Source organism: Numenius arquata, chromosome 10 (assembly GCF_964106895.1).
Source record: "Numenius arquata chromosome 10, bNumArq3.hap1.1, whole genome shotgun sequence".
Lineage (NCBI taxonomy): Eukaryota > Metazoa > Chordata > Aves > Charadriiformes > Scolopacidae > Numenius > Numenius arquata.
In genome coordinates this window covers 44,734,764-44,752,351 of record NC_133585.1, presented here as the reverse complement: position 1 = coordinate 44,752,351, position 17,588 = coordinate 44,734,764, and the positions used below count along the sequence as shown (strand labels likewise).

Genomic DNA, 17,588 nt, shown 5'->3' with positions numbered 1-17,588 from the left:
CAGTAAAACAATGCTAGAGCCCGTGTTCAGGCAAACCTCAGCCACTATAATTTTAAAGAGCTGAGGGGCAGTTTAACGTACACTGGAAAATTATGCAGCAAATGAATTGCATTGCCCCTGTCTCGTCAGCCCCATTTCTTTAAAGAAAATTGCTGGTGTCAGCTGGCTCAGGTATTTGTAATTGCTGTATTTTGCGTAGCCCTCAGTGGAAACTTTTATCAAATGCATGATAGTGCCTTCTGATTAATGTAGTCTCATCAGCTTCCCACGCTATAGGTTCTTCACAGGATGCAACAGTCTAAGGGAAATTGCCCCACGACTTTCAAGATAGATACTCTAACCAAAACACGTATAAGACAGGTCTCTTCCTCTCCCAGCTAAGAACTAGTTTTGGTCTTATCTTTCTGACACCTGACGTTCTCCCTTCTTTTAGTAGTTTAAGATTTGCCAAATTAGGTACCTTCATAAGGAAAGCAATTACACTTTCATTGTGTAGTAAGGTTGCTTAATATTTTGAGTGCTAGGATGCATTCTCTGAGCACACTTGGCTGAAACGTTGGTAACAGGCATTGGCAAAAAGTCTTACAGGACACCAGAACGGACATGCTATTTATTCCAGGCTGGATTAAGTCATTAGGATCAGCAAGCCGAAAACACCATGACAGAAAAATAAATAGAGTGGAAGACACTGGTGGGAGGAAGACAAACCTTGTGAAAGATAAAATGACAGAATACTGACACCTTGGATATTTCAATATTTCAAATACCTTTCTGAGGCCTCTTTTTGGACTATGATCTCTGTGGCAGAGAAAACACAGGACTCCTTAGAGTGGGATGTAAAGTTTATTTTCTGCTGGTGCAGCTGAATATGACTGGAGCCTCGTCTCTGCATGCCTGGCTCTCAGGCTTCCTAAGAGAACACACGTATGTCGCACCGGAGAGCCTGAGCCCAGCCCAGTGATGCTGCTGCCCTCCCACTGGCGATGCGAGACGGTGAGATGGCTTAGGGAACCGACCCAGCAGAGAGCGATTCCCCACTGGTTTAGCTTCCCATCTCGTTTGGCTGGAGATGAGATAAGCAGCAGTGCAGAGGGAAAGGGGATGGGACCATAGCTGCCACAGCTCGGCTGAAACTGCTGTGTGAACATAGGTTGGGAAAAGTAGGTCTCAGCCTGAGTAGAAGAGGACCAGAGTGGATGTCAACCATTTATTTCCCTCGTTCAGAGCTTCTTAATGCCTTCCACCCTGCTTAATACCATATCCTCTCTGCTGCTCATACGAGATGTATTAGATTGATTTCTCTCTAAGCGTACGATGTCTGTGATGATTTGTCCAACGTATTTTTCTCAGGATTGTCAACCACTTGGCACCTAAGTGTAAAGCACATCTTTTGTTAGTACTTTAAACCTGGGCACATGATCTAAAAATTGTATCATTGCTGAAGGAGATGGTTCTCCACCTCCTGCCCCTGATGATTCTCATCCCCTTCATTGCACTAGTTAGAGCTTGCCCGGGGTGGTGCGGTCAGATCGGTGCTGATCTGGCTGACAAGGTCTTTCTTTTCCTTTCTGATGTAGCGAGCTGATTTAACGCCTCACATGGCCTCAGAATTGCTAAGACATTGTAAGGGAGATGGAGCAAAAAGCTGGGGCAGCAGGAAAGGTCTGCTGTCTTTGGTGGATGCAGATTCAGCCTTAATGATTTGCCAATACCTCACAGCAAGACAGAGCTAATAACGGGGCTAAGCACATACTGTAGTCTTTAATTCTGGAAGTTTTGTAAACAAACAAAGAGGAACACTGCAAATATGGGCAATGTTCTTGTTCACAGATCACACCATCCAGTCTGTTTTCTGCTGTTGCTGCTGCTGCTGCACAGTGCAAAAAAGGTATGTGAAATGCTTAAGCTTTTCAGCAATTAGGGTGATAAAATATCTACGTATAAAGGACTTTTAAAAATCCCTGCATTTTCAGTAGAACTCCTAATTGTTCAGAAGTTTAAAGAAGCTCTACCCTGCATATCCCTAATACGAAGGAAGGCATATATATATATCCATGAAAGATTTTTTGTTTATGAGAATATCTATAGATATGTATTCACAGAAGTAATTCACGTTTTTCAAAATCAGAGCAATGAGAACAAAAATGAACCTGGACCCTGGCACTGGCCTGGTGACCCAGTACTCAGCCTCACAACCAGATGCTTCCTACACATCTCCTTGGAAGCGCAAGGTAAGTAACGTTTTGGCAGGTGAAAAAGAGAGAATTGAGGTGATGTGCCACATGGTGGCTCAGTACCAGAAGAAGCAGAGGAGTAACTAACTCTTGAGCATGTAAGGTGCTTCATTGCATAAAAATTCTAGAGTGAAGGTATATGAAGATTCATGTTGACTTAAATACAGGTTCACAGTGGAGCCTCCCAAGCTCTCTGTCATGGACAAGGTGGTTTCTTCTCCCACTTCTGTGTTTGGATGATGGAGGTGGGAAGGGTGAAACTGGCCTGTTGGGCAGACTCCAGTTTGCCTTACTCAGCTGACATGTGAAACATCCACCTCGCTTTTTCTAGATCTAAGTTGAATAATCTGAGCTTTCAAAGCATAACCAAGTGCAAAACTAGAGCTTAACCTGATGCAGAAGAAAATTTTTCTGTTCCTGCCAATTTGCTAAGAAAGTCTGCAATGCTCTCTGTGTTAATTCTCCAGATAAATGACCAAATTTCCAGACGTTTTAACTCCACTGATTTCAATGCCACTCTGCCTTTACACCAGCTGAGGAGTTGTCCCAGCATTCATACCATGTAGAAGCTAAGGTAGATGGCTTGTTTATTATTCACTGTACTTTCCATTGTCATTTTGGCTTCTACACCAAACTACTCAAATCTAAGTCTCACTGTTTTGCAAGTGATGAGGTGATGGTGCTTTACAAGGGGAAGTAATGACCACGATGAGTTCCTTTTAGTTACTGAGACAGTATAATAGCAGGGGAATTAAGCAAGCAATAGTAGGAAGAAAGACTAATTATGAAAGATACTTTTTTTTTTTTCACTAGCGTAAGAGGCAATTGCACTTAAAGAACAAGCCGTTACCTCCCCTACCTGCCGAGGCCTTGGAAGACTATACAAAAAAACCCAGAGTTATTGCACTCTATGACTTTTTTGCCAGAGGACCCTCGGATTTACCACTCAAGAAATCAGAAGAATACATTATTCTTGAACAGTATGACCCCCACTGGTGGAAGGCAAGAGACCAACATGGGTAAGAGAGCGGGCATCTATTTCAGTCTCCCTACACAGAAAGAAAAAACCCCAAAACAACCCTTGTGAAAGCAGGCAGATAGAATGAGACGTGCAACAATTTAGGGGCAGGTTTGAAAGTGTTCAGCTATGTACAAGGCGCACAGATTGACCGGGCAGACTTTCGGCAGTGTTTGGTGCCCCAGAAATGGGTGGGGAATCTGGAGTGTGTTGAGAATTCAGAGCTAAGTCCTAGGCTCAGCAATTTCCTGAGCAACATAAAGGCGTTTGAGGATCTTGTGAATCACTGGGCTCTGAGCCACGTGCAAATCCAGCTTCTCATACTTCAAGTTCTTTACAATGCAGTGTGTATGTGTAAAAGCTTCATAAAGACCATAGAGATTATTAAGACCTGTGCCTGAAATAAAATCCCTGATTAAAAATTCCTGGGTGTTTTAGAGAGCTAGATAACTTCAGCTAGGATCCTTTCCACGTTTAGGGTTGTTTCATGTCATGCCCCTTTCTCCTTTGCATTTTCTTCAGTGTATCCTGTACTGTCATGCTGGTACTAGTTATATGTTACATAATAACTGTCTCCTTTTCATTCAGATTTCTCCTTTAAATACTTTCAAATGCTTTTTCTCAGCTCACGTTTGTAGATAGAGTCCACTGGATTATTATTTTGTATATACATGCAAGCACACACTTTTTACACTTTACACAACGAAAAAAGCTTTATATAGTTACAAGGTTAGAAATTAAGAGAGTGGCTTCTGATTCAGAAGAAATTTCATTTTTCTTCCCTAAATTTTCTTGTGATTTGACTTGAAAATTTTCATTAACATGCCTGCTCTCAGCACTCTATAAATATCCTATCCCAGCTGACTCATTCATTTTAGTAGCTGTCACCATCCACAGTTGTGGGTCAGAAAGATTGTGTCTGGGATGAAAGGACTAAGACTTCTTTTCAATTCCAATGTTGGGATTCAGTACCTTAATGACATAGCCAATAGTGTAAGTAAGCTTTATAAGTTCAACAAAAGGCAGATGCGTATCTTAATCCTATTAATATTATACACTATCCTATAAGAGAGTCATAGAATCATTTAGGCTGGAAAAGACCTTTAAGATCGTCGAGTCCAACCATTAACCTAACACTAAACCATGTCCATCAGCACCATGTCTACATGTCTTTTCAATACCTCCAGGGGTGGTGACTCAACCACTTCCCTGGGCAGCCCATTCCAATGCCTGATGACCCTTTCAGTGAAGAAATTTTTCCTAATATCCAATCTAAACTATCCTCAATATGTCATTTCAGGAATGAAGGTCTAATTCCCAGCAACTATGTTACTGAGAACAAGAAAAGTAATTTAGAAACATATGAGTAAGTACCCTTGAAAATTATAATTGCACTTTATTTTCTATAAATGGAGTGATACATTTAAGTGGTTGATCCTTCAGTCTGTATTAGACATGAACAGATGTTTATTGAAAGCTCCATATTTTATTTTATTTTTTTGCTACTCTTAGAATGAAGTAACCATTTGTTCAGGAGCTATTTGTTCAGGGAATGTAACATGAAGTTACAAACACCGAATACTTCAACAACATTCATTTGCATAAATCACAATGTCAGAATCCAGATGTTTCCTATTTCTGCAGGCTCACTAGATAATGTTTCTATATTCTGATCTCTTCTTGTTGTGAACATGTAATCAATTGACTAGAAGTTAATTCTGATTACTTCAACCTAATTTACTGGAGAGAAGAGTAAAATTCTGCAAAATTCTAGAGAAGAGAGGCTTGATGCAGTGAGCAGGACCACAAATTTCATCACAGTTTGGTGGAACTCTTTCCTGGGTTTTCTTTTGTTTGAGCTCATATTTAATCAGAGTGAATGGGGAAAGACATTGTCGTATTCACAGTGATCTCAAAGTCATTCCAAATTAAGAGATACTCATATACAATAATAATTCTGTTCAGGTTTTTGGACTGGGAAGATGGATTACCTTTTGTGAAACAGAGCAAAAATTAATTTTTACTGGCTGAAATTAAAGGATACGTTATCTCCTTGTTGCAGGTGGTACTGCAAAAACATAGACAGAAGCCAGGCAGAACTTCTCTTGCGCCAGAAGGTAACTCAGCTTATACAAAGAGCTAACGATATCTAGAAAGATCTATCAGTAGAGGCATCAAGACCGTTACCACAGGCAAATTCAAAACTGCTTGGTATGCAGTGAGAGAGAGAGTACTTGAAAATAAAAAGGCTTTCTGGGGTAAGCGTACAGTGCAGACTATTCAGACTTCAGAAAGTTATAAATTGTAGCCCAAGCAATTTCAATGCAGATTTTTCGTACTGGATAAGTTGAATTACATGTGGTTTACTGTGCTTATCTTTTGTATGAAACACTGAAGACTGAAATCTGTGCAGTAAGGACGTTACCGACGTGGCAGAGCTTAACAAAACTCCTGCCTCTTCCTTATGAATAGAGCAAACAACCCACATTGCATTCCACCCCCTAGCAGTTACCAAAGTGCCTAACTCAGTTAAACTCATCAGGTCTTTGCTCAAGGACTAACACAGGGCTTGAGCAAGATAGACCAGAGAAGAACATCTCAGATTGAACTGGTTTACAGTATTTTATTCTAGTGATTTGCACAACTTGATTTTTTTTAATACATCAAAGCATTTTCACTACTTGACACTGAAAAGTATAATTCACCTAAATTATTTGACTCCAAGAAATTGCCTGGCACTTAGTATTTTCCCTTGGTTAATTTTACTCTTCTATCTACCTGGTTATCAGTTCCCATTCTCCACTGCCTTTTCTCCTTCCCAAATAGTCATAGGTATTCCATAGAATTTGGTAATCAGCTGCAAATCCTGTCTGAAGGGAGGATTATTCATGCTCAAAAGGAGAAAATAACTCTACTTGGATTTCTTTTCAGTCCAAAGAAGGTGCATTTGTTGTCAGAGATTCAAGCCAACAGGGACTTCTTACGCTGTCCATGTATTCACGAGCCAAAGGGTGAGTTGCTCTTGCATGGTCAGGGTTTGAATTAAGAGGTCATGGAAGAGCTTCCCTCAAAGTCCTCGGGCTAAATGGACATGCAGTGGACAGGAGCAGGGAACCACTGGGCTGCTGTTCATGCAGAGTTAATTACCCCATGTGCAGAAATGTTGATGGTGGGCAGTGGATCTGGGAGCCAAGGTGCAAATGTTCTGCCAAGACAAGATTAACTGCTCTCGTTGAAGTCCTCAAAGAATCTGCTGTGAAAGCCGTGCATCCCACCCATGTAATGCAGGCAATAAGACCTTGCATTCACATCTTCTTGCCTCTCTTCCTACATGAACTGCCATGGCTGTCACCCCATGCCGCCACAGCCTTTGGCAGCTGCACCAAACTTCTTCCCTTCTCCGCAGGCTCTGTGCACAGTAAATTCATCCCAGACTCCCTGCCCCCAAACTTCTATTTTTCTCCTAAAATCACCTCACCTCCCTGCTTTGCAGTCTAACTTCTTCTGCTGGAGGGCTGGCACAGGACTTGCTTTTCTCTCACATCAGTCGCAATCACCTACAGCCCTGACTTACCCCTTCTCGAGCTGCCTTATACCCCCTCCCTCAGACCTCCTACATCCTCCTGCATCAGTGGTGTCTGCTTTCCTTCCTCTCCCTCTTAGAGAAAGCCAGAGGTGAGAGGAGCAAGGCAAAGGCATTGCTGCTACCACCACCCTCTTCCTCTCTCCCTCCCCTCCTTGGAAAGGTGGGACAATCCTCCCCACCACCCCTGTGCTGGGCACAGGCTCAGGATTGCAGTAGGGTACTAACCTTCAGCAGCCACCTCCAGCTTGAAATGCTAACTAACTTGGCATTTCTTCATTTTGAATATCCCAGAAAGCACCAAAATGTACAGAAAGCAAGACAGATAATGTGGAGAAATACAGAAAAATAAACATATCAAGTAAAAGCTCCAATGAGGAGCTTCTTGAGAAGCAGAAGAGAAAATGTAATCTCTCAGAATACATGAGTATGTTTTAATTTTTGGAGGACACTCTGGTAATGAAGAGCATTTTAATTTTAAAAGCTTAGATTCAAGTAAGTGTTGAATTAGGAGGGACATCTGTTAAAGGCTACAGCTATTTCTTATGGATGCAATGACACTTGTGCAATAAAAAACATCGTGCAATATCTCCCAAAGTTGGAAGAGAGATCCAATCAAGAAGTCTTTTTTTTTTCCCCCTACACACTATCCCAGCTACACACAGCCATTTTAAGTTGAGAATTGTACCTCAAGGTTTCAGATTTTTCTGTGATTTCTTTCAAAGTGAAATTTAATCAGATTTATAGTACAAATTGTTTTTACTGAAAATTATAATCCTTTGTTGATTTCAGAAGTCATAATGGAGATATTCGACATTATCAAATTAAGACAAACCACTTGGGACAATATTACGTAGCAGAAAAATATCTCTTTTCATCTGTTCCTGAACTCATCGAGTATCATCAACACAATGCCGCAGGTAATGCATGCAAGCTGATAAGGTTTTACAACTGATGATTTGAAGCTCCTCAGGACTTTGGGAGACTGGAAATCACTCTTCCTCTAATACTTCCTTATAAAAAGAGATACAAGCTTTTCTATTGCTAATGACCCTTTCTGCCAAAGTCATAGCTGTAGTGTGCATCTACCGTGAGGGAAGTGAAACTACCAAACTCATCTACATGTATTAAATGAATTTTACAAAGCTAGAAGCCTAATGTATTTACCTGCTCTGTATTCTCTTGGTTCATATTTGACTGAATGTGACTTGTATGAAATTTCATTGTAATTCTTTCCTTGTCTACAACAAGGACTTGCAGGCATGCAATTTAAGAAAAGCAGGAGCTGTGCTGTGCATCAGCAGGCAGCATTCTGCTGATTTTGGCAAAAAAACCCCACCCTACAACAAATCAAAGGCAGAGTTAGGGAGCACAAGGACTCTCTAACACTGGTTTGCAGCCTACCAGACTTAGCCACCTCTAATTATTGACTGACAGCAGCTTTTTATAATTTTTAGCATTAAAAAATGCCCTTCACCTTGGTTCCGTCCATCATTTTACTTTAACAAAATATAAAATGTTTTTACCCTGAATGAGTGGAGATGGAAAAACACACAGAGATCCCTCACACTAGTGAGGAAGAAAGACATGGGCATGGACAAAGCCTTTTGCTGGAGGGAGGACGATTGTAGGAAACACACGAAGTGGAAAAGAACCCGAAAGTAACAGTGAGAAAAATGAATGAACGCAGGGAGTCCTTGGTGAGGGATGTACTCACTGGTACTGTTGGTCATGAATTCAAAGAAAAATGAGTGACGGACACAAAAATACTTCTTGCAATGGGAAACAATCCTGAGAAATCGTGCTGGAACCTCTTAGGTTGGTGATACAGTATTGTAGTACTCATTTATTCAATATAACTAACATCATGAAAACAAGAAAGGGTATCACTTTTGGTTGTACGAAAGTAATGATACTTTTGTAGTCAGGGCCCTATTGAATAGTTTTTCCTCCATTTCTTTTCACTGTACTGTTTTATCCAAACAAGCTGTAAGCAAAAGTAACTTCAAGAAATAAGAAACGACCATCAGATTCCAAATATTTTTGTTTGAGAAGAGGTACGATATAGCATACTTTGGATGGAGTAAAATGGAGTAATCAGTCAACAGAATATTGTTGCTTTGTCCTCTACAGGTCTTATCACTCGTCTCCGACACCCAATTGGATCAGCTGGATGTTCTTCACCAGCAACAGCAGGATTTAGTTACGGTAAATTTTCTATCTTCTTTTGGTGGAGATTTAGGTATCTGCCTATTTCGATCACATTCATGCAGCTAGCAATTAAGTTGTACCCGTGAAATTTTCCAGTAATAAGAAACACATAAAAACTGCATATTCACCAGAAATAGACACTCATTTCTTGTAAGGCGTCAGTACCAAATGACACACCTGACTTGAATCCTTCTGTTCAGCGACTGCTCTGGTTCTGTTACAACCACCACTGCATTTCAGAGCTATCTGGACTTTTCTAAGCAGGCTTAAGACTCAAATATATATTTAATAGCTTTTCAAAGCCTATTTGATTTTTAAATGCTCAGGAAATGGAAATGAATATTATTTATGAGGAAGATTTTCCTTGTTAGTTCTGCAAGTTTTAGAAGAATGAAATCTTATACGGTATCAGAAAACGAGCAATAAATACTAGTTTTGTGTATATAGATCAAGAAGTTCATATCATCTGGCTGATGCTAGGAACCTCCAAAATGGTATATCTTTCCTGTGAGCGTTCCCATTAATCTCAAGGCTTAATATTCTGAAGGGCAGAGCTATTGTGGTTATTACAATAGAGGCAGCCAATAACTATTTCTGTAGCAATACTACCCATCCAGAACTGGTTCAGAGTTCAACACCACACCTGATAATGCCAAAAAAGTTCTCATATGCGATCAAAGCTAAACACTTGTGTTATCTTCAAGCCTCAGACACTCTTGAATTAAGCAATTTAAACACTAATCACATTCTACAAGCTATAAAATAACATTCACTTATAAACACATATATGAGCATGTGGAAATGTTCAGATATTTAAAACTCATGCTAAGGCTGATGAACAATTGTGATATTTTGCTGCATGCGTTAACTGCAAATAGCAAAGCACGTCTCCTGGAACACTGCTCAGGAAAGCTGACCTGACTGTTGTAACATTTTGGGTTGCTTTTATAGAGGAGTGGGAATTAAACCCATCTGAACTGACGTTCATGAAAGAACTTGGACGCGGGCAGTTTGGAGTCGTTCAGCTGGGCAAATGGAAAGCAACCATCAAGGTTGCCATCAAAACAATCAATGAAGGTGCAATGTCTGAAGATGACTTCATTGAGGAGGCCAAAGTGATGATGTAAGTACAAAAGCTGTTATATCTGATGGTTGTCATTGAGATGACCAAGAAATAAACATAACCTTATTCCATTTAAAACAAACAGATGAATCAGTTTGATGGGAACGGGCGATGTGCAGGACAGAAAGGCTGATATAAAGGTCTGAACTGACTGACGCAAATGCTCGCTGCACCCATCGCCAGGCTCTTTCTTTAGAGCGTGCACTGCTTTGTGCTGTGGAGCTCAATGGGGAATAAATGTGCTCAAAAATAAAGGTGCCTCTACAACTATTCTTTCATCCATAATTCAGTGCTTCTAGGACCACTGGCAGAGCCCATACCTAATGAAAGCTTTGGAAAAATTATATTACCACTTCTGCTAATTTTGTAAATTAGGGAAGTATCCCGACTGGCTCTTGGCACAGCCCAGAGGAGAAGAACCCTTGCAGGGTCATGTCCCCTGCCTGAAAGACAGGCATACCTAGGCCTTTCCATTTCACATCATCCAAATCAAGCTTTGCATTAACTGCATTTATGTAACTGATGAACAATTATGAATTCAAAGAGTGCACTTTTTGGAGGAAAGTGTCATACAGAAATGTATTAGATAGTGGGGCAACTCTGAGGCCAGTTGAATGGAATATTGTTTATCAAGTACTGAATGTATTTTTCAAAACCACCGTGAGAACCGAAGGTCTAGTTACCTGCCAAGGACAAATGCTATCCTGTCTAAAATGTGATTTAAACAGGAAACTCTCCCACCCGAAGCTGGTCCAGCTGTACGGAGTGTGCACACACCACAAGCCTCTCTACGTTGTGACTGAATTCATGGAAAACGGCTGCCTGCTCAACTACCTTCGGCAAAGGCGAGGGAAACTCGGCAGAGACATGCTGCTGAGCATGTGCCAGGATGTGTGCGAAGGGATGGAATACCTGGAAAGAAATAGCTTTATTCACCGTGATTTAGTAAGTACAGTAGTTTTTCTGAAGTTCTTGGTAAATATTGGCAGTATAGAACAAGGCACTGCATTTTATAGCACACTAATGTGCCCTGTAAGACTTCAGCCCTGCAGGGTATAAGCCAATAGTGTTTTCCTGCCTCTAAATCAAAGCTTTTAAGCTGTTCTTTTGTCTGTGAGCAGCTGGAAGAACTGTCTGATAATTGAGAGAAGTCAGAAAAAATAGGGATGTTAGCATGGAGCAGGCCAATGTTAGGACATCCTAACAGGTTAGGACAAGACTATCACGCAGCGATCACAACACAACCAAAATCACAGCCACACAAAAGGTCAGAAACAATGAGGATTTCTTTTATAAAACAAAATCTTTTTCTATCTACATTTTTTCTGCTCCCTACTGCCTTACCTCGATGCTGGGATATCTGGGTGGCTTTTCAACCCTACCCCTCATACACAGGGAAACACAGGAGAGGAGCTTGTTTCCTTACTCTCTGCTTCTTGTTCAATGCTCACGTCTGGATGCAGAGAGAAAATCTTCCCGCTCTCCTCCCTAGTTGCCTGAAGAAATGTAAAATCTTGAAAACTTCCAAAGAGTTCTTCACTTCTGTAATGAAAAAGTCACCAAAAATTTTTAAAAATTCACATTGGGTGTCCTAATGCTAGTGTTCAGGAAAACATCTGCTTGGATAACTAGACTCTGCAGTCCAAAATTTCTTTCACCATGTAAAAATATTGCAACTCATACTACTAGTATTTAAGATGATATAAGCTGTATGTGTAGCTACACCGTAGTGAAATGCGTTCACTGACTCAGAGTCAGAAAGTCACTTACAGTTTTGAGCAAGACACTCGTCACCTTTTAGAATATAAACAGTCTGAGCTGAAAGAAATTTTTCTTAAAATGCTTTAGCACGGGTTTCAGATACGTTTATCTCATTTTCCCCAGGCTGCAAGAAACTGTTTAGTCAATGCTGAGCACATCGTTAAAGTATCCGACTTCGGCATGGCAAGGTACGAGGCCATTGACGCAGGTTCCGTGAGTACCTGTTCTCAGCCAGCTGCAGCATGACCTCGACTTAACCTCACCGCTTGCTTCGCTGGTTTGGGAAATCCCGCTGCGGTCAATTTTTGAATTCTGATGAAAATTGTAGTGTTGTTTAACTGTTCTACCATGAATTGGGTGTCATGTCCTCCTCTTGCTATTGGCGAGTGTAAGACAAAGTGCCAGGTAAACTTCAGAAGTGTTTATGGGCAGAGAAATGCCCAGGGTGCACAGCCAGAAGCTTGGAGAAACATGTTTCCCAACTTTTCTGAGCAGCGGGGAGGACAAAGTCCCTAGGGACACATTCGGGCGCTGGTGCTGACCTTTAGAGGTGGCAGCAGCTGAGTAGGTGGGGAAGGAGGCGGGGGGACCAGCGGGGCGGGCAGGAAGCGTGATGTGCACTGCTCTAGCAGGGAAGTGGTTTTTCTGCTTAATGAGAGGATCAGCCAAAGATAGAATCATAGAATCACAGAATGGTTAGAGTTGGAAGGGACCTTGAAGATCATCTAGTTCCAACCCCCCTGCCATGGGCAGGGACACCTCCCACCAGACCAGGTTGCTCAAAGCCCCATCCAGCCTGGTCTTGACAATTCAAATCATTCATTTAAACAGAAATCTCTTTAAGGGCAGAGCTTCTAGTGTGGGTATCTGTGTGCATTTCATATGTTCTTTGCTTCTAAATTGACACTGTATTTTAATGGAATTATAAACCGTCTGTGGGAATGTTGCTAGAACAATGCTGCTTGTCCTTTAACTATCATTAAAATGTATGCTGCTTCCTGTTTTTCTTTAGGTATGTCATTGATGACGAATATATCAGCTCTTCAGGTGCAAAGTTTCCAGTCAAATGGTCATCTCCTGAAGTCTTTCATTTCAAAAAATACAGCAGCAAATCAGATGTCTGGTCATTTGGTGAGTTGATTAGGTGAATGTGCAGCATACTGTGCTTCCCTAAAACTACTGATGTGATTTTAAAAAGTGTAACTTTTTACTGATACTACCTATCTTAAGCTTGAGTCCTTCCCATTTTTCAAATCTTACCTGTATTGGTTGAGTACGGTTTTTAAGAGAAAGGCTCTGGGCCTAAGTATTAGATTTTGACTGAAATGTGCATTCTTGGCATGTCTCCATTAACCAAACGTATATTCATCTCTGTTTCATGGACCACCATCTTAGCTGACTTAAAAGAGAGGGGAGTAGGACCAGTTGAAAATGTTTTTGGTTGTCAGGTCAGCTCAGGTTGCCCATATTTTCATGCAACCCACAAAAAAATCAGGAGTGGGTTTTGTGCTTCTACTGCTGTTAAATAGCTTGTGGGTTTAGGGTTTTGTTTTGTCCTAAATTTTTTTGGTTCATTTCTAGGTGTACTGATGTGGGAAGTTTTCACAGAAGGCAAAATGCCTTTTGAAAGTAAGTCAAATTCTGAAGTTGTCCGTGAGATTTCTCAGGGTAACCGACTTTATCGACCCCATTTGGCATCACATACCCTGTACAAAATCATGTACAGCTGCTGGCACGAGGTTTGTTGCCCTTTTTCTTTTTTTTTTTTTTTTTTTTTTGTGTGGTATTACTTTATGTTATTATTAATCTGGAATGTGGATAAAAAGGGAATCTTCAAAAACTAAGGCGTTAAATGTTTATTTCACAGATGTGGCATCCTCAGTATCTCTGACTATGAATTCTACAAATCTCATCTAAGTTTACAAGCCTCTGTTTCTTCTGACTGTTGCATCCAATAAATATAAAGCACATTATCAGTACAATAGGTCTACACCATCTCTGGTTTTGAGTAGGCCACTATTGTGTCACTTCTCTACAGCATCAAATGTAATTCTCTTTTCACACCTCCATCATGCATAGCTTTCTCTAGCTCTGCTCTGAATGATAACCTGGAGGCATTCATATGCAAAGTGGGTATACCCACTAATTGTGGATTTTAAATCCTGTTTTGCAGGGTACATCTGTACATCACTACAGTTCCTAGGCTGCAGCCCTTTCACCCTCTCCACTCTGATTTAGTACTTGACGTTCTTTCTCCATTTCTCCAGCAACTATTTCTTTCTATATCGGTATCAAAACAATGATTTCACCAACTTCTCCATATGAGCAATCCCGTAAGGTCCTTCCTTCTGTAGAGTCTCAGGAAGTGAAACTTTAATTTTAAATAGAAAGTACTTTCAGAAGAGCTTTGTGTGCGATGCCTTCGTGTAAATAGGCAGCCACACACTGACAGTATCTGGGAAACCTTGTTGCTGCCATTGCCTCCTTTATCCTACCTCTGCTTTCTTGCCCATCTTTTAACTCTGTATGAAATTTTTAGACCCTGAGTAAAAAAAAAAAAGAAAAAGTTTAAGAGGCTGAAACCTAAACTGCATCTTGCTTGCTTGAGCTGCCAGCCTGCAGAGAGAGGATGGGGAAGTTCTCTCTTCTCCTGCCTGCCATCAGCCAGGGGTTTGTTCCACGCTCAGCTGCAATACATCAAATGATACAACAGTGAAGATCCCTTTTCACCAGCCCAGGAAACATTCTTGAGTATTATAATTTCCTGAGCGGTAGTGCTTTCCAGTGATCCGTTGCAGGGGACAAATTCTATAGGAATTCTGGTCCAGAACCGAAATAAACATGAAGAAATTTTAGGAATGTTTGGCAAAGTGGCTGTGTTCACACTGCTGGTGTCATGAAAATGATGATTTTTTCCCTCAAATGATAAACTCAATCTTTTCTTCTGTATTCGTAAAATAAAATGTAATTTTTAAGTGGTAGCTCATAGGTACTTGTAACCATCTTCTGAACTCTGGTACTATAATTTATCAATCTACTAATATAAATTTATCCTCTGCTCTTCTTTTCAGAAACCTGAAGGACGTCCTACTTTTGCAGAGTTAATAGAGACCCTCACAGATATAACAGAGATGGGATAATCGGAGATTTTACATGAATGTATTTGCTGAAAGGTTACCGTTAAGCATGTCAGTAACGTAGCTGATACAAAAAGACCTCAGCCTTTTACAGCAGTCTCCACTTAAACTGCAGTACCAACATCCTACACACTGAAGCAGCTGCTCAGGCTTGGCCTAATTTTTACTCATTTGAGAAAGATACCTCAGGAGACTGGGTCGGGGCTCTCAAGGCTCCGTTTTCATGATTGGGGAGAAAAATCTGTCTGGAAAGAAGTAACCAAGTTTACTCACCCATATAGGTCTTTTTATTTATTCTTTTTGTCCAAGCTACACTAAGTCCTGTAACAATATTATTAAATTATTTGGTACTTAATATGACCCGTGCACTGGGGAACACGGATTAGCAGCAGTAATAATGATGGAAGAACCTCTGCTAAAGCTGTAGCTAGGTCATGTTTAAAGGCAAGCCCTTTTGCTGCAAAGCAGTGGAGCAGCCTTTCAGAGAAGGAGCAGCAAGCTGAGCACCAACCGCCGAAGCATCGCCCAGGCATGTGGAGAAAGGTGGATAAAGGGAGCAAAAGGAGCAGGCATCATTTAGCAGCTCCCAAGTCACATCTCGGCAGCTGAAAAGACTGGGCATCCCTGAAGCATTTTAAGCCTGCGCTGCAAGTCAAGAGATCTTCTCTACCAGTTCTGTATAAACAAGGGGAGCAAGGATTATTTTATCCAGACCTCTCCCACAATTTTCCAATATTGTCTCCCGCTCCTGGCCTGCTGCTGCCTACTCCAACGCCCACGCTTGCCTTAGTCCTCCCCTTGCAAGTGCCCAGAATGGTTAATGGACACGTTAAAGCTGGGACCTCACAGTAAAATGAAGTGCTTTGAATTCCTCTAGCTCAGATGGATCCTGTGATACCTGACATGGACAACCCTACTTCTTATGTTATTACTCACTTTCAATTTTAAATTTTAATTTTGGTTGACGCAAATGTATTCCAGAAAAGAAAAGGCAGATGAAGTTAATAGTTCTTTAACATATAATAGCCAGACCATTACAAATAAATAGGTTCTTTAAAATATGTGATTGCACTGTGAATTACTTATAGGTAAATACATAATAATATATAGTTTTATAGCACTTTGTAGACAAAATATGTAAAACACACTAACTAAAGAATGATTGAGTTCTGCACAATTTAATTTTTCATTTCCAAATTTAAAAATTAACCATAACAATAAAACTAAATATATCAATCATCCCAAGTTTTGAATTTCCAGAAGATGGTGGCATCTCTGGGTCAAATCGACTCCTGGAATTAATCATTCATCTTAACTGCAATAGTACTTTGATAGTTACCATCCCTTCGGAAACAAAGTTGTTTGTCGTATTGTTTGAACATTTGGGAATAGCTTTAAACGCACTTTTAAAGCATTTCTGGTTCAAGTGAAGCTTGATATCACTATCGTTTCATAAAATCTGCTAGAAGAATTGCCACCAACTGATACCACTGTTTAATTTTATAATCGACTCACTTATGAGCATTCAGTTCCTTATCGGACCTATGCCTAAATACAGATCTATACAGCACAGTACACACACTGAGCTCACCACAGTTTATGCCCAGGCCACAAAAGTACAAGGCTTTTCAGCAGATGATGCGCTACAAATGCAAAATTCAAACTGTCTCTGCAATATCGAAGTACATGGGGACTTTGAATAACTTATGAGACATCTTTTTGAATAGCTCTTGTAAAACTGGTTTTGCCACATTTATTACTGCAAGTTAATATGTAATACACCTCAGTACCGTGCAATAAAAAGCTCTGGTAGGTTTATGTACTCAAAGCACCCTGCAAATGCTCATTTTACTGAGTCGCCTCATAGTGAATATGCATTCATCCTTGAAACACATCGGTCTAATAGACGGAGCCAATAATGCTTGCCTACCGAGCCTTCAACCTCTCAATATAATCCTTCTATAGGCTGCTTTGGGAAAATTATGAACAGCTGACGCAGATAAATTTAACAGCTGCTGTCATCAGGCTGACAGTAAATAAATGAAAAAGCACTAGAACAGGCTTCAGAGCCAGTGCTCAACCAGCAGCGAGAAAGGTCTACAGGACAAAGGTCAGGTATGTACAGCATATTGACTTACCTGAACAGCTACACTCATAAATAAAGACTAAGTAGGCCACCTTAGACCTCATGGTGTCTCTGAGCTTAGCTCAAACTCTAAATATATTCAAATAGGAAAAAATTAAAGTACTTAGATGGCTGAACAGTGACTGCCACCCATGTCACTGAACATAAAGAGGCATATGTGAGCAAACAAACCCACATACGTTAGCTGTGTGATAAAGGGAGACCTGGAAGAAGTATTAGAAGGAGACACTATCACACCTCCATACAGGGAATGTCTGGTCAAAGGCTATATGAGTGCTCAGTGTTTGTAAAAATTCAGCTGATATTTCCTGATCAACATCAGAAAACTTGCAGCAAGCCAGTATTATGAATGGGAGGAAAAAAGGCAGAATTCCC

General features: G+C 40.6%; 1 protein-coding gene across 1 annotated transcript; it reads left to right on the top strand.

Moving 5' to 3' along the window:
- The first annotated feature begins 1,814 nt into the window (after nt 1–1,814).
- On the top strand, nt 1,815–16,122 carry TXK (TXK tyrosine kinase). The gene is made up of 14 exons (XM_074155348.1): nt 1,815–1,888; nt 2,129–2,231; nt 3,048–3,253; nt 4,553–4,618; nt 5,315–5,369; nt 6,184–6,263; nt 7,628–7,755; nt 8,969–9,043; nt 9,998–10,169; nt 10,898–11,114; nt 12,054–12,118; nt 12,943–13,061; nt 13,512–13,669; nt 15,002–16,122. Exons 1-14 carry the CDS (start codon nt 1,815–1,817, stop codon nt 15,068–15,070), a joined length of 1,587 nt encoding a protein of 528 aa, XP_074011449.1. The 3' UTR covers nt 15,071–16,122.
- Nucleotides 16,123–17,588: the final 1,466 nt, after the last annotated feature.